Source organism: Oreochromis aureus, linkage group 22, assembly GCF_013358895.1.
Source record: "Oreochromis aureus strain Israel breed Guangdong linkage group 22, ZZ_aureus, whole genome shotgun sequence".
Lineage (NCBI taxonomy): Eukaryota > Metazoa > Chordata > Actinopteri > Cichliformes > Cichlidae > Oreochromis > Oreochromis aureus.
The window spans coordinates 38,898,630-38,916,857 of NC_052962.1; the positions used below are offsets into that span (position 1 = coordinate 38,898,630).

The window sequence follows — 18,228 nt, forward strand, 5'->3', positions numbered from 1 at the left end:
TGATTCTAATTTAGCATTTTTCTACTCTGAGCACTCAAACAACTTTATACAACATGCCTCATTGACCCATTCACAGTTAGTATCTTGCCCAAGGAAATTTAGCATGCAGACTGGGGCAGCCAGGATTTGACCACCAACCTTCTGATTAGTGGGTGACCAGCTCTACCTCCTGAGCTACAACCACCCCTAACTGCTCTAATGGGTGATGGCACTACGAGGTCTTAAGATGAGATGGAGCCTGATTAAGAATATATTAAGAATTTAAATTTGATTTAGGATTTAACAGGGAGCCAATGAGGTGGAGACAGTATTGAAGAAACATGCTCTTTTTTCTAGTACCTGTCAGTACTGTCATACTACTCTCTTTACAGGGAGTTTTAGGATGTCCAGATAATAATATAGATACAATAATACAATAATACTGACAATAATAATCACAGTAGTCCGTCCTAGATTTAATACATGCATTAAATAGTTTTTGCCATCCTTGTGACACAGGAAGATTTTTAATCTTAGACATATTGTGCAAAGGGAAAAATCAGTTTAACTCATTGCTGTGTGTCATCTGGCTTCATGGACAGATAAAGGTGGGTATCATCTGCACAGCAGTGGTAATGTCTGCTATGCCTTCTAATGATACTGCCTAACAGAAGCATGTATAATGTAAACAAAACTGGTCCTAACACTGAACCCTGTGGAACTCCATAATTCACTTTTGTGTATGACGATTCTTCTTTAACATTCACCTTCAAAGAAAAAGTTGAACCTTTTGAAACATACTGGCTTTAGCAACTTTAACCCTGAAGGTAAATGTTCTCTGTTTCTAGTTTGCATCACACTCGATGCAACACACTTGATCATTTCCACACAAACGTTGCAAGACCAATCTACCAGCAATAGTGTACGAAGGCCACCAATGGGTGACTAACTCGTCTCCAGGCCTGTGTCACTGAAGCCTCGAAAAAACCTATTATTATAATTGGCTCTGAAAATAGTACTTTCTGAGGTTATTTGTGCTCCACACAGTTTCTAGCAAGAGTTTGTATTTAAACTTCTGTTGCACCACCGAAGAGCTCCTGCTGGATGAGCCATTAGAGTCATGCAGCACTTCCCTCCTTCATTGTAAACATTTGAAATGTTTGTTGCTTCCTACTTACCAGCTTCTTGTATCCCAACATCAGGATGCTGTTCTCTATCGTCTATCATCTGCACCTCGCTGTACTCTCTCTCTCGTCCATCACTGTGGGTCCTTCTGCTGTATTTCACTCTAAAATCTGCTGCAGCTTGAATTTCTGCAGACATCTTGGTGGGTGAAAGTATTTGACGAGGCTTCAGTGTCTGTCTGGTTTGTTTCTGAGTCGGGCAGCTTTTAATAGACATCAAACAGGAAGTAGCAGCAGACCAAACCACAAACAGAGGGGCCAACTTCATTTCTGCTTTGCATTGTGGTTAGCAAACTTTTTACTGAGAGTTTGTTTAAAATTAAAAAAGAAGCTAAAAAGTTATTTACAAATATAACTGGCTGTTATAAGATAGAAATAGAAACTAAGTCAGCAGCAATAATCTGCATATAATGCCTTTTTCATGAGTCTTCCTGGTTTCATGACTCTGTGCACATCATAAGTACATAGAAGCACATAAGTGTCACAGGAAATATGAGGTTGGGAACTGTGTCACTGCTGTGTTTCTCTCAGCACAGACTGGCCACCACAGCCTCTTCAGGTCACACACTTTATTTTCCAGCACACACACGTGAAATGTTTCTGACTGAGCTGCTCTGCTGTTGAGTCCGACTGAGTGAAATGTGTTTTATAGGGTTTAGTTCCAGCTTGTCCCAACCGCTCCACAGTGAGCTTATCCACTTACTGCATCTGTCTTCAGGTCTGAGTACACAACCAAAATAGAGATGCAGTCACTCTGTTTTTCAACTGAAGCTTGTCGGGTTCACAATTTTAGAAGGAATTTCAGGAGAAAATATCTGTCTATTATGTGGGACTAATGTGGGACTAATAAAGCTTATCTTATCTTATCTTATCTTATCTTATCTCATCTTAAACCCTACACACAGCTTTCTCTCTTTTTTCTTTTTTATTGTACAGTTACATCAGCTTACTTGATATGGCATTTGTGTTATTTCATAAATTGGGAAACTGTCATTTTTGTGAACATTCTTACTGGGTTTTATTACAGTGACATTTAAAACAAACAAGACAGTAGAGAGAGCAGTGCTGGCATGCAGGAAAAAAGCCAATGTGTTCAGATTTATTACTTGTGAAGTTTCTGCACTGACAGATATGATGATATGATCTGTGGTTTGTGACAGAGGACACTGACGTCTTTGCAGACTTTAGATTGCTCACTGAAAATGTCATATACTTACTATATACCTATGACAAGTGATGCATTTTCATTGATATGGCTATGATTTTGAGGTAAAATAAGCAATAGTGCATCTAAATGGTGTCTAGAAATACAGTTTATATTTTTCCCCTTATCTCATATAATGCTTACATAAGGCACAGGATACTTGTGCACTCTAATGTGCCTCACACTGTCATTTACTCATTTGACATTATGAGATAAAAGATAAAAGATGGAGCTGAAGAAGTTTCATACACCAACAAGGTTTGAAGGTCATGTGTCACATATTGAGCTGAATGAAGTGGAAGATAGAGCAGTGCTTACTTATACTTTAATACTGCATTTAAGTGAAATGCAAAAACTCTGACTACTCAATATGAACAAATGAAAAAGTAAAATACTCTTTAATAACTGATAATGAATTGATATTGTATTTAAAACTTGTGGAAAAATATACTAGGAGGTATTAAGTAACTTTTGAATGGATTACTTTCTTTTAGCTCTTTTTGAAATGTAAACATAGTTCAGAGTGAAGTTGTCTCACTCCCCACCTTCTTCAGATCAAACAAAATTGGTTTCATTCAACTGTGCAACGTTTATGCTGCTATCATTTTAAACGTTTCTAGAGGTCATCATAAGTTGTTTGATTTCATTAATATGGGGGGGCTGGTTGACCTCTGATGACCTCTTTTTTAATGTCTTTAAAATGACAGAAAACGAATTCCCCTCTCAGCCATGCTGCTGGTCTTGAAACTTCCGGGAGCTTGCAGGTCCTGCGTAGTATCTTAGCTGTTCCTAGGACTGCGCTCTTCTGAACAGAGATTTCCGATGTTGTTCCCGGGATCTGCTGGAGCCACTGGCCTAGCATAGGAGTCAGCGCACCACTGGAACCACTGTTACCTTAACCTTCCACATCTTCTCAAACTTTTCTCTGAGCCTTTGGTACTTCTCCAGCTTCTTGTGTTTTACTTTCTTCCTGATGTTGCTGCCTGAGGTATTCACTGAGCACACGGTCAGTTGGGGCCATCTTCCTGATGTACTTGTTATTATTTGGTGTCTCATTACGGACTCTAGTACTCCATTCGCCAATTCCCAGCCTCCTTCCTTTTGCTTAGGGTACAGTCTCAGGGTGCTGGACTTGGGGTGAAATTCTGCATGCATGGTCAGGAGCTTTCTTGTCTTAATTTCCTTCATTTCCCAAGTCACAGCATACAAAGAAACATGGACCCACAAATTTATTTGATTCATAAACATAAAAGCCTTCATTGTGCCAAATGGAACATTTCTTTGCATTTATTTATGTTTGTAAAAGCATTCAGAAAAACTGAATAGATGCACTTTCCTTTGTTCACCAAAATATAAGCCCTTGCAGTCAAAACCCAAATGTAAACACATTGTTTAAGATTAGATATGTTATTTTATATTAGAACATATATCAGTCCGTCAAGTGCCTCAACGTGATGTGTGACCCTAATGCCACCACCATCAGGCTAAACCTTTTTATTTCAATAAAGATTTTAATTTAAAATTCAAGTACTTGCTTTGCCAAGGATGGTTTGGACGTGGAAAGGAAAGTGAGGACATGTGGCAAGTACATGTGGAGGAAGGCACGGCCTGAAAGAGTGGCCCCCTTGGTCAACATTAACATGACATGACCTCTTCCAGCTGACAAAAGTGGAACCAAATATATATTGGTGATAACAGATCGCTTCACTAAGATAGCAGTTGCTGTCCAAACACCTAATCAACTTGGACAACTGGGGAGCGAACAGATCTGGGTCTCTGACCCCCCCCCCCGGTAAGATTATCCCTGCTGCTTACAGCTGTGAGAATGGTGTTACCTGCCTGGCTACTGCAGGCACAAAAGAGGGGCTCCAGAATGCAAACTTATGGAACGACAACTGGAGTGCACAATGCTGTCAGACGATAATGCAGCATAGTCTACCTTCTCTCTCACCTCCTGTACCCAGCCAGGTACTCCAAAGCAAATTGGTTCAACACAAACATAAAACTTAGATTTTTCCAATGGCCCTGTTTACCTTAACCATCCATCAGTTACTGTGGGCCCTGAAGAACATGGATGGTAGAAGACAAAAACAAATGCCAAAGAAATAGAAAGAAATTAGGTTGAAGCACCCCCCTGATGTACACTAGCCACAGCATAGCAAAATAGTAAAAATAAACAAAGAAATTCTCCTCTCTAGATGGTTAACACTGCTTCATAATACAACTTGCAACATCCACAATAAAGTAGTTCCAGTTTGTAAGAACTCAGTTCCAGCAGAATGTCCTTCAGATATGAAACCGTATAGTCTTTACAGGTGTGACTGTGGCAAACAGGAGACGACTGCAGGGTCTGAGTCCGTTACGCTCAAAGATACAGTAGCTGGAGTGAGCAACTCAGTCTCAGGTTGACAGAAACAAAGAGCATAGAAACCATACCTTTTCCTCTGGGCAACAGTGTGTGGGACACCACCGGCTGGAGAAAATGTGATGTGTTTGCATACAGTCGGAGGAAGCAGGATGGACGACCAGGACGTCGACTGGATGGCAGGGCAACCTATCCACCATTGGCTCACCTAATCCTTGACATCGTGACTGTAGAATTCATCCAACCTCAGGCTAGCAGCAGCAACAGCGAGCAAAGTTACCAGAACCCTCCCAGAGACACGTTGGCTCCCAGCTAGGCGGCTAATCGTGCTGCCTCACCTCAACATGCATTTAGTGGCCGAACACAGCCTAATCCAATTAAAAAAACAGCGCAGATAAACTTTGCTCTTTCTCTAACTCCCTGCTTCCACACTAGCCGCCTTGACAACTGACCTGTAGGACCACACGTTGCGGCTCACGGCTACACAAAAGCCAAGCGTCGCACACGGAGTGAAACTCCGTCTACTTGCTGCAGTTGCGACCTTCAATACTCCGACCTCCCGGATGCCCCTTTTGGGCTACAACAAACCGCGATGCTTCCTTAGTGTGTCTGGCTGTGACGACCCATGGGAGACAGCTACTCCTCTCTTACTCAGCTCCACACCTACACACTCACCAGGGCGCGTGCTGGTTCTCTTCCACTTCCCTTCTATTCTTTTCCCTGCTTTACCCAGACTGGCCGCTTGAGGCACTAGATGACTCCTCTCAACAAGTTACATGCATGTGCCCTTACACATGTAAGACCCTTGGTCCACGCTTATAACTGCACCAGGAATGAGGTGACTGGTTTCCCCCCGTATGAACTGATGTTTGGACAACAACCTCGTTTGCTAGTTGACTTTGCATTCAACCTGCCAGTACAAGAGGAACAACACTCGTCTCACTGTAAATATGTGCAAAAACTCAAGTCACGTCTCAAAGAAAGCTGGCTTGGGGATAGAAGCTTCTCTTCAGTCTCTCTGTCCTTGCCCAGATGCTGTACGGATCACTCTCTGAAGAGCTTTTTGGTCCTTCACACAGCTGTTCCCAAACCAGGATATGATGTTCTGTGTGAGGATGCTCTCCACAGCGCCTGTATAGAAAATCCTGAGGATCTCTGGAGAGACCCTGAACTTCTTCAGTTGTCGGAGGTGATACAGGCGCTGCCTAGCCTTTTTGGTCTGGACCTGAATGTGGGCAGACCATGTCAGTGACTCGTTGAAGATGGAAGTGAACACACCTGCTAGCTGGTCAGCACAGCAGCGCAGCAAACGGCTGGTGATGCCATCTGGCCCCGCCGCTTTCCTTGTGTTCACTCTCCTCAGTGCTGCTCGGACGTCATGCTCCGCGATGCTGATTGACGGTCTCTCGCTGATGACGTCACTGTCCTCGGTTGTCAGGCAGTAGTTTGCATTAGCCGCCTGGCTAACCTCGAAATGGGCATAGAACTGGTTCAGCTTGTTGGTGAATGCAGAGTCGGTGTTAACCGGCACAGTGTCCCTGGCTTTGTAGTCTGTAATGGTGCGTAGTCCGTGCCACATACTCCATGTGTCACCCTGGTGGGAGCGAGACTCCACGTGCTCCCGGTATCGGCGTTTGGCATTTCTCACCGCGCGCCGCACGCCGTATGAGGCTGCTTTGTAGGCGCTCATGTCGCCAGTGGCGAGACCCGCGTTGTAGGTAGCGGTCCTGGCGTTCACTGCAGTGCGGATCGATCTGTTCAACCACCGTTTCTGGTTCGGGAATGTGGTGACTCTCGCAGTGGGGATAATCTCCTCCGCTAGCATGTTGACGAAGCTTACTGCTACTTCTGTAAACTCGTTGATGTCGACTGCGCATGCTCTGAACATGTCCCAGTCTACGTCATTGAGTGCGTCCTGTAGCGTAGCTTCTGATTGGGCAGACCAACGTTTCACCTCTCTCATGGTTACTTCTTCCCTCCGTATGTTTTGTTTATACTGGGGAATAAGGAAGATGGCGTTGTGATCAGACTTCCCAAAAGCCGGGTGTGAGACAGCTTTGTAGTCCTGCTTGTATGGCGTGTAGCAGTGGTCCAAAATTCGCCTAATCCCCTCGTCGGACATGAGACATGCTGGTAGAAGTTCGGCATGACTTGTCCGAGGATCGCTTTATTAAAGTCTCCTGCTAAAACGAGGGCTCCTTTTTTTGAAATGAATTCAGCGCATCATGTAGTTCGGACAAAGCCATACCTGTGTCCGCTTGGGGTGGGATGTAGACCACCGTGGCGATGACCGAGCTGAACTCACGGGGCAGATAGAAAGGGCGGCACTTAATGCTCAGGAATTCCAGATGTGGCGAGCAGCCACTGCAGAGAGTAGAAATGCTCCTGGCATCACACCACTTTCTGTTTACCATGAAACACACTCCTCCACCTTTGGTTTTGTTTGACTTTGAAGTTCTGTCTGCGCGGAGCACAAAGAATGAATCCGACGGAGTTAAGGCCTGGTCCGGCACGGTGGGGGTCAGCCATGTCTCCGTGAAGCACAGAATGTTGCAGTCCCTTATGTCACGTTGGAAGGTGACTCTTGCTCTTAGGTCATCGAGCCTGTTCTCCAGCAATTGTACGTTTGCCAGTAGGATCCTGGGCAGTGGTGCGCGATGCGCCTGCTGTCTTAGTCTATTTCCCCCGGCGCTTCTTTGTTCTACGGTTTCTGGCCCGTCCTTTGTTGTTGGCCGCGCTGCACAGTATCTTAGGCGGCCAGGATGGGTTGGGTTTAAAAGTGTCCAAGATTAAATGTGCAACCTTCTCACCGATGTTTACAAGTGGTCTGCTGTCATAGACTATAAAACTAGAGGATTTGGGGATGTAAACCAGAGCAAAAAATAAGTAAACAACTAAAAAGATACGTAGTCTTTTATTTTGTTTAAGTGTGCACACTAATTATTTTAATTTAAACTTTTCCCTGTACAAATTGCACAATATCTTTTGCGCCTTGTAAAAATATAAGAGTGGCTACTCAAAAGTTAAAACCTTTCCTGAATATGACATGCAGGACAAACGACATGATTTCAGTTCGCTGCTCCGAAGAGTTTGAGAAAAAAAGAAAAATAAATTGATTGTATAAAAGTTGAATGTACATTCCAGGTCTGCAAAGTGAGTGCATCTCTTCAGATGACCAGTAGAGTGTAACTCCTGTAGTTAAAAAAAAAGACTGCCTGTTGTATAGACATGTAGGAGAAAATGAACCTCAGCTCCATTTTCCACAGAATTCTTTGGGCTTAATAATTCGTTTCAGGTCTTATTGCATAAAAAATAATTCAGTTTTGTAAATTGTAGTCATTCTCAGAGTTATATTAGTCAGGGTACTCATTAGATAAGAACTCATTAGCCAATTAGCATGCAGCAAATGCATTAAAATGGCAATACACTGTACCATGCATCTTGTCTAATTTTAAAAAAATGGATGGATGGATTTGTTCACTTATGCAGTACCAAGCTGAAGTTTTTATACACACAGAAAATGACTGACTGCATAAAAACAAAAGACATAGCGACTATGGCATCAGCAATTAATATGCAAAGTCCTGCCAAAGCACTACATTCAGTCATTCACCCATTCACACACACCTTCACACACTGGTGATGGCAAGCTACATTATGGCGTATTATGGCGTATGGTCTTAATGTGCTTGTTATTGGCAAATAAAGGCAAAGTGTTCAACCTACTTGACTATCCTCCAAGTTGTCTGGGTACCTTCCACGCTGCACTCCCACTAAACCTGCTAGCACTCCATCCTCACCCAACTCCTGCTACATAAGGTAAGTCTGCCTAAAAGAGCATGTCTTTTTTAAACTAATGTTTAAATGAACAACAAATTTGTTACAGCTATAGGGCCTTGTGTGCTTTTGGTTATCCCTCTGCAGGATCACAGTGAATAAATTAGAATTAGATTTTAGGATAAACAAATGTACAGGTCATTCTTAATAAACAAAAAAACAAAAACAAAAACCTGTCAGCACAGGGAGGCAGCAAACACAGTTTTAGTGTAAATGTTCACCTCCACAGAAACAAGAAGACTGATAAAAGAAAAAGCTTCTTCCACTGGTGTAACACAGGTTTGTATGAAGTCACACTAACTAACCAGCAGTAACCCACATTTGATCAAAGCAGGGGCAGAACTTTAATAACAGGTTATAATGTGTCATCACAGTTGTTGTCAATCCAAACACACTTTCTGATTCTTGCTGTTTATTGTAAAAGAACAACACACTTGTGGTCTGACCTAATACAAAAAAACAACTATACAAATTTGATCTCAGTGCAGAAAAGATGCTGACTCACTGTACCATCTTGTGGTACAAAGTGGTATTACATGAGTGTACAGGCTGCATTAGCTGGTTAGTCAGAGGATGCTAACGTCAATTGATCTCTGCAACACAATGTAAAGGCATCATAGATACACCATCACAACTCTGTTTTCCTTTCTTGCATTCCAGTTGATATATTTAGTTAATAATGGGAATTTTCAAAATAATTACAAATATTTCAAAAAGAAATACTGTAACAGTAACATTATTATGAGCAGTATTTGTTGCAATGTGTTACAAAGAGAAAACAATATACTAAGCAAGAGCACAATGAATAAGATTAATAATCTTTTTTTTGAGAATGTATGGCATTTGTTTCTTATTTAGATACTTTGCATGCATATTAGGCTAATTTATAACACCATGATGTTGCATCTTACAACCATTTCCATCAATCCTGGTCTGATGGTGGAATTAAACTCGATACCTTTTTGCTGTGAGGCAAAATTGTTAACCACTCTATCACCAAGCCCGATCTTGCTCATTCGTCCTTCAAGAAACAATTCCCACAGTTGGACTTTTTTTTGTTCAAAAATTACATCATGGGCAAGAAGTTAGTGCAGTGATTAGCATGTCTGCCTTACAGCAAGCAGGTCCTGTGTTCATAATTATCTCACTGTGCTGGCAGCTTCTTTTTATTTATTTTATTATACTCTGCATCTTCTCAAATTAGATATGTTTTCCTTATATTTAGTTAGCCAACTGTTACAGTATGGGAGCAGGAAAATAGTGGCACAGCAATACAACTTTTCAGGAGTGGAGATCTGGACATGACTTTTATTTTTATTGCACAAAAGGACATGAGCTTGATAGTAAAGTGCAGACTGCATCCAGAACAGAAATAACTACATTATATTCTTAACGGAACTTTGTGTCTTTGCTGACATCTCCACAGATAGCATCCAAACAAGCTGGCCAAGAACCAAGAGTGAAGCTGATTGAATGCAAGCCCAGCCCAGCAGCCAGACCCAGAACTTCAACAGCTAACAAACTGATGAGCACCCTGTGTTTCTACCTGTTTGTGTTTCTTAAGTAGGATCACTCTGGCGATCACTTTAAAGTCTCTTTGTGCTGGATTCAAACTTTTGTGTTCAAATGCAAACAGTAAAACAAAGCTTGCATGTGTGTCCTCATTAGGGTTGGTGAGTGGGACTGTAGACCAAGGTTTTTATTGTTAACTGGTGATTATGTGGCAATTTGTTCAGAGTAAGAAGAAAGTAATGTAACAATTAGTGTAATGGATTACTTTCTCATTTGAGTAATTAACATAATACATTACTTTTCAGAAAAGTAAAGAGTACTGTGTAATAGATTACTTTTTTGAGTAATAACCCAACACTGACAATGTGGTGATAATATGTAATATATGTAATCAATATATGATGCAGAATGAACAAGTAACAACTGTGAGCTGAGTCTGAGGCTCATGCAGGACATTTCATAGTGAGGTGTCTTTGGTTGGATTATTCAAACATTTACATCTCACATCCCTCTGTCATCACTCAAAGCACATATCAGTGTCTTAGAAATATAACTACAATTGCATCCATAACTTTTCCCACGGTCATCATGGTACAGTGCAGAGTAACCAGAACTCTGATCCTGCAGTCCTGCTGCCCAGAACCTGTCAGAGAGATAAAATATGATAATAAACTTGACTGAAATTATAATTGTCACATTCATGTAAATATGACCCTCATTTTGTGTTTCAGGTGATTCCTACATTTCTTTTCCAGATTTGTTTCAAAAGAAGAAGACGAAGACGAAGACGAAGAAGAAGAATCTAACAGAAACATGCTTGTTCACTTTCACTGTCAGTTCACTCATAAATTTGTTTGAAGAGAGAAAAATATTGACTCCAGTCATAATTCAGTACTTCTGTTGTCGTAACATCATCATGATAAATGTCAGAAGAAAGAATAAAATGTGATGAAACTGAAAATAGTAGGGGAGACCGGGGATAGTTGTAACGTGGGTCAGTTGTAACACTTCCAATTTCTCCAATCAGGGCTAAGTTTCAAATGATGTGATTCATCCTGTACATGCCCAATTCAGTTCTGCTATCACATGTGAAAAATCAGCACATTTTGTCAAACACAGACAATTTAACTCGAAAAAAAGGAATTTGTATGGCAAAAAGTAAGTTTTTCTACTTTACTTCAATTTCTAATAGCATTATCTGCTTTGCAGTTAAACTCATCAAACTTAAATTATGTTATTTGTATGTCTATGGGGATATATTCTGTGTAGGTCTTTAGTGCTAATGTTTTAGCCGTTGGCTATAATGTTAGCTAGTTCATGGCTATAGGAGTCTGGGTCAGTTGTAACAGCAACAGTCTGGGTTAGTTGTAACAATAATGCAGATGTTACAACTTACCACACTATTACTTTAACTTATATTAAACAAGTTGGGGCAACGACATCAGCAGAGAGAGATTCACTGGTCACCTTTGTATATGTGGTTAAAGCCATTGGCAACACAGTTCCTCCACTGTTTGTGTTCCCACACATACATTATGCAGAGCACTGTGTCAGAGATGGACCAGTAGGAAGTATTGGTAGTGGAAATAAATCAGGATGGGTGCAAGAAACAGATTTCCTCATCTTTCTGAAGCACTTTGCAAACCACACCAAGGTAAGCCATGATAACAAGTAATGGAATTGCGATGCTGGTGCACAACTGCATCGCAATTCTGGGCACAAGATGGCGGCGCGTGAACAACGCGAGGCTCAGTGTCTCTCCAGAATCTGCTATTTAGCGGTTTTTTTATCTACTTTTAACCGGATTATTCATCCAGAATTGCTGTGCGTTGCTGACCTACAGCAGACAAGAGCTTCTGGACATCTGGACTCATAACTCCAACAGTTTTATCGCCGATCTCCGACTCATCCCAGAGATCTCCAGAACACCGGAGGCTGCCCACTCTTCCCTGCCGGGCGGAAGTGCACGCAGACGGCGCCGAGAACGTAAACAAAGGGGAGGTAGGCGCGGAGGGCTACGGGCTAAGCTAAAGCTAACACCACATCGGCTGCCTTTACCCAGTATTTTCCTCGCCAATGTCCGTTCTCTGGCAAACAAAATGAATGAGATACGGCTCTCCATCACTAACAACAGACGGATTATGGACTCAAATGTCATGTTTTCACGAAACATGGTTGAACAACAGCTGCCCGGACAATGCTATCGAGTTAGCAGGACGCCACACACACCGAGCCGACAGGCTAGCAGATGACTCCGGCAAGACCAGAGGTGGAGGTTTGTGCATTTATATTAACAATGCTTGGTGCATGAACTCCACTACTACTAAGAGTCACTGCTCACCTAATGCGGAGTTTTTAATGGTTAAATGCAGACCTTATTATCTCCCCAGAGAACTCACTTGATCATACTCACTGCAGTGTATATCCCCCGACGCTAATGCTAGGTTGGCCATGAAAGAACTTTCTGCAGCCATTAACAAACACCAGAATAAACACACCCGAGGCTGCTTTTATTGTTGCTGGCGACTTCAACCACACCAACTTAAAGACAGTCCTCCCAGATTCCACCAACATGTCTCCTGCCACACCAGAGGAGACAAGACTTTAGACCACGTTTATTCCAACTTGGCTGGAGCCTACAAAGCAACACCCTCCCCACATTGGACAATCGGACCATCTCCCTGTTCCTCACACCTAGGTATTCACCACTCATCCAACGTGTGAAACCTACTGTGAGGACAATTAAAGTGTGGCCAGAGGGACAGGCGCAGTGCTCAGGACAGATTTAAAAACACAGACTGGAATATGTTCACCAACACAGACCTGGACCAGTACGCCTCATCTGTACTGGATTACATCTTCGAAACCACAGACAGTGTCACCACCCAGAAACGGATCACCATGTACCCCAACCAGAAGCCTTGGATGAACCGGGATGTTCGTCTCCTCCTGAAGGCCCGCAACACTGCCTTTAGGTCAGGAGATGCACACGCCTACAGTACAGCCAGGGCTAATCTAAAGAAGGGCATCAAAAAGCCAAACATCATTACAAAAGAAGGTAGAAGAACACTTCTCCAACTCCAACCCCCGACGCATGTGGCAAGGACTCCAGACCATTACAGACTACAGGACCATCAAACCCTCCCCCGCATCCTCTGATGTCTCCTTCCTCAACGAGCTCAACAACTTTTATGCTCGTTTTGAGCGAGGGAACCCCACGACCACAACCAAAACAGACACGACGCCAGACCACCAACCTCTGACTCTCTCCCCACCGATGTAGGAGCGGTGCTGAGCAGGATCAATGTCCGCAAGGCTGCAGGTCCTGATGGCATCCCCGGGCGTGTTCTCAGAGCGTGTTCTGGGGAGCTTGCAGGAGTCCTGACAGACATATTCAACCTGTCCTTGGCCCACGCTGTGGTACCGGCCTGCTTCAAAACCACCTCCATCGTCCCGATACCCAAAAACTCCAACCCATCTAGCCTCAATGACTACCGCCCAGTAGCACTCACCCCCATCATCACTAAGTGCTTAGAGCAGCTGGTCTTAGCACACTTCAAATCCTGTCTCCCCCACCCTGGACCCCCACCAATTTGCATACCGCCAGAACAGGAGCACAGAGGATGCAGTCTCCATCGCACTGCACTCTGTCCTCTCACACCTGGACAACAACAACACCTACGCCAGAATGCTGTTTATAGACTTCAGTTCAGCATTCAACACAATCCACCCCTCACAACTCATCAGGAAACTGACAGACCTGGGCATCAGTTCCCTCATCTGCAAATGGTTACTGGACTTCCTGACCAACCGCCCTCAACATGTCCGACTGGATAACCGCTGCTCATCAACAATCACAATGAACACCGGGGTACCACAGGGCTGTCTGATGAGCCCTTTCCTCTACTCCCTTTTCACCCACGACTGCAGACCTGCTGATGGTTCTAACACCATCATTAAGTTTGCAGATGACACCACGGTGATTGGCCTCATCAGCGACAACGATGAGACCGCCTACAGGGAGGAGGTGGATCATCTGGCTGAGTGGTGCGACACAAACAACCTGCTGCTTAACACCGAGAAGACTAAGGAGCTCATCGTGGACTACAGGAGGAATGCTGACCCACATCCACCCATCCACATTAAAGGGGACGGCTGTGGGCGTGTGAGCAGCTTCAAGTTCCTGGGAGTCCACATCTCCGAGGATCTCACCTGGACAACCAACTGCTCCAAGCTGGTCAAGAAGGCTCACCAGCGCCTCTTCTTCTTGAGGACTCTGAGGAAGAACCACCTGTCCTCAGACATCCTGGTGAACTTCTACCGCTGCACCATCGAGAGCATCCTGACCAACTGTATAACAGTCTGGTACGGAACTGCTCCGCCTCGGACCGGAAGGTGTTGCAGAGGGTCGTGAAAACTGCCCAGCGCATCGCCGAGCACCACTTCCTGCCATAAAGGACATCTACAGGAAGCGGTGTCTGAAAAGGGCTGGGAAAATCATCAGAGACCCCATCACCCATCACATGGACTCTTCACCCTCCTGCCCTCTGGGAGGCGCTACAGGAGCCTCCGGACTAAGACCACCAGGTACCGGAACAGCTTCTTCCCCACAGCTGTCAGACTCCTGAACTCTGCCTCCTGACATCTGACCCACGTTAAACTCATGGACTGAACATACACACACCCACAACCACTAGCACTTTATCACTATCACAATTATCCACATATCTCACTTATCCTAACTGCACTACTGTATAGTTCTGTGTGAATATCATTCTGTACATATGATAATTTTTCAATCCTACAACTGTTTATAACTTGCATAGTTCACATTTCTGTATAACTGTATATCTCAGATTTCTGTATAGTTTTTATTTCATATTTATATCCTGTTCATAGCCTGTACATAGCTTGTACTCACTACAGCCTGTACATACTTATAGTTATAGAATATTCATAACATACTTCACACTGTGTACATTATAACATACCATAATAGACCCATTTCTGTAATATACTTACACATCTCTATTATTGCTAAATTATATTGTAATATATCTATATCACGACTAAAGCACTTCTGGATGGATGCAAACTGCATTTCGTTGCCCTGTACCTGTGACATGTGCAATGACAATAAAGTTGAATTCTATTCTATTCTATTCTATTCTAACTACATTTTTTCAGCTTCATTGTTATGTTCAAAAGTTGGTGCAAGAGTTGTAGGTTATAATGCCCACTGAGCCAATGAGGCCAAACTCAAGGAAGACCAACCAAAATTAATGAAATATTCAGTTGCAGAAATTTCCATCATTTGTCTTTTTGGGGGGTTGGAATATGTTTAAAAGCTAGATTTCTGCATTCTGTCACACACACACACAGCTACATAAATGGCTCTAAGTGCAATCATGTGTTGAATAAAAAAGATTACATGTTAATGTTTTGTCAGTACCCTTATTTCACTGTGTTACATTTCACCCCAGGATATGTTACAACTAACCCAGACTATGGGGTTAATTGTAACATTTCACTCTTTGTGTTTGAGACCATACCATGCAATGAGTAATTGTGCTGCAGAGAAAATAGCTGCACTATTTAATAGCAGAGACATGTAAATACTTTGCATTACATTTTGAATCCACTACCTTAAAAGAGCTCCAAGCTACAGACAGAAATGTCAAAAATGTTACAACTATCCCCGGTCTCCCCTACAGTTTATACACAGAGGGTTAAATAGACAACGGGAAACGGGTGAGGAATGATGAGAAGTAAAACCAGGAAATGAAAACGATACATTTCAAAGTAGACTCAAAAATCATGACTGGCAAAGAAACAACCAAAAGGAAACATAATGGACATAAGATAACTGAAACCTTACATGAAGACAAGAGAACAGTATAGGACAGAGACACGAGCACAAAGAAATGACACAGAGGCAGGAACAGATGGGGAGAAACACGAGTAACAGATGACTGTCAGTTCCATCAAAGATCACACAGACATGAACAAACACACCCACCTGTTCCTCTTTGCTGTTTATCATCACCAGATCAGCTCCTTTATACTGACAGGCTTTCCAGCTCTCATCACAAAGCTTTTTCTCACAGGATTTAATGTAACAGCTGCATCCAAGTCTCCTCTTCCATCCTTTGGGACACTTCTCTTAATGTCAGAAATGTGTTTTAGAGAGAGCTCTGTAAATATTTTGTTTAAACTAAGGTTTTTGCTCTTATTCATCATGAACTATCTTACAGAAAAACTGTTAAAGAGCATATAGCATTTATCATTCAAAGGTTTACTGGGGTAGCTACTGTGTCATATTGATGTTTTCTATTATTTTTTTATTACCTTCTATCTTCTCCTTCAGCTTCTTCACTTCTTCCTGTAGCTGACTGTGGTTTTTACTCAGTTTATCATAACGACTCTGTAACTGACTCATGTTGCCTGTCACGTCTTTAGAATAGATACAGTTAGCAAAACAACTTATGACAATATTTACATTGACAGTTAAGCTGGTAACGGACTCTTTAATAATTTTAAAAGCATTTCTACCCCAATATTGTAAAAGTGCTCAGATAAGTTAAATTTCCTCACCTTTAATCTTCTCCTTCAGCTTCTTCACTTCTTCCTGTATGTCGCTGTTGTTTTCACTCAGCGTATCATAACTGCTCTGCAGCTGACTCATGTTGTCTGTCATTTATTATGAACAAGATTAAAAAAATACAAGAATAAAATATTTAGGTGTGACTTCACAGAAGTTTTAATAATCCTGGTATTCACCTACATTATTAAAAGCTCTCTTACCTAAAACTTTGTCATGGAACTGGATGTAACTGTTGTGCAGTTTGTCATATTCACTCTTGTTCCAACCAACTAAAAGATTTTAGTTAAAAACACATAAAAAAAATAAGAAACAGTGAAACACTGAAAGCATCGGGACTCCTCTGTCAAATATTACCAACACAACTTCAAACTAAGCTTTTCAGCTGTAAGCTTGTGCTGTGGGTGGAGGCGTTATAACAACAGGAAATCTGATGGGAAGTATCAAGTCTGAATGAGAACCACTGAAAAATAATTGTGCTCAAGTGTGGCAAACAAAGGTGAAGAGTAAAACAACATTGTAGAACTCAGAGATGTTCTCAGCATGCTGATCGGTAGAAGTTGAGAGGCTGTATCTTATCTTACAGCATATGGACAGGATGATGATCCCAGCTAACATCAGGAGGCACAGCACTCTTAGACCCAGTGTAGCACATCTGAAAGAGCCCTTCTGGACTGAAGGAGGACTCTGAGTCTGTGGTCCTGTTAGAAAGCAGTGTGGATGTTGGTTTGTGGTTATTTCCTGTCAAAACACTTGTAATAGGTCGCATTAGCAACACTTGACAAGAGAGTCAGACTCCAAAAACAAGGAAATGTTTAATCTGCACTGTGAAAGTGCCATGGTAAGCACTTTTATACATAGAGCTCTGTTTGCTAAAGTTAATGAGAAGAAGATAAACCTATTGATTATTATTAAATATTATTGTTATTATTATTAAAAGACTATAGCAAATACTTCATACAGTATTTGGTGTGCTGTACTTATTTAGCTTCAAAACCTGACTGTTGCAAACTTCAAGTAAACTCAGTTTTTAAATGTACTTACCACCTTCATGTGCCTGAAAGTTGGTGTCATTGTCTCTTATGTCGTCTGTACTCTCGTAGATATCCACCTCCCTCTGCTCCCACTCTCCTCTGTCCTCCTGCTCCTTTCTGCTGTATCTCACCTTCTTTGATAGATCTGGTTCACCACAAATATCTGAGGACATCTTGAGAGGACTGAAACAGGTGAGTAGCAGCTGCGCTTCACTTACGTCGTTTAAACTGTGCAGAAGCAGTTATGCAGGACTAACTATGGTGGGATTTCTGGTGTTCTGCCCTGATGCTGCTCGCAGTGTTATTTGACGAGCCTTCTGTCTGCTCTTAGACAGGAAGAAACTTTGAGGAAGTGGCAGCATGCAAAGAAACACAGACCTATAAATTCATTTTATTCATAACCACAATAACCTCCACTGTGTCTTTATATATAAAAAGCTACTGAAACAGATTAACTTGCATGGTAGTAGAATAAATGCATTTTTGCTTTTCAGAAAAGACGAGCTTTTGGA

General features: G+C 42.3%; 1 protein-coding gene across 1 annotated transcript; it reads right to left on the reverse strand.

Moving 5' to 3' along the window:
- Positions 1 to 8,907: 8,907 nt before the first annotated feature.
- LOC120435781 (asialoglycoprotein receptor 2-like) lies at positions 8,908 to 18,014 on the reverse strand. The gene is made up of 7 exons (XM_039605907.1): positions 17,727 to 18,014; positions 17,267 to 17,383; positions 16,886 to 16,954; positions 16,676 to 16,771; positions 16,430 to 16,534; positions 16,101 to 16,243; positions 8,908 to 10,724 (listed from the first exon to the last, which is right to left on the reverse strand). The coding sequence occupies exons 1-7, from the start codon at positions 17,887 to 17,889 to the stop codon at positions 10,668 to 10,670; spliced, it is 750 nt and encodes a 249-aa protein (XP_039461841.1). The 5' UTR covers positions 17,890 to 18,014; the 3' UTR covers positions 8,908 to 10,667.
- Positions 18,015 to 18,228: the final 214 nt, after the last annotated feature.

Bases quoted from the DNA above. Each gene is read 5' to 3' on its own strand.
- LOC120435781 (XM_039605907.1), bottom strand. From the start codon at position 17,889: ATGTCCTCAGATATTTGTGGTGAACCAGATCTATCAAAGAAGGTGAGA. The intron at 16,955-17,266 runs GTAAGATAAGAT...AAAATCTTTTAG, and splicing joins CATCATCCTGTCCATATGCT to TTGGTTGGAACAAGAGTGAA. The intron at 16,535-16,675 runs GTGAGGAAATTT...TCTATTCTAAAG, and splicing joins GCTGAAGGAGAAGATTAAAG to ACGTGACAGGCAACATGAGT.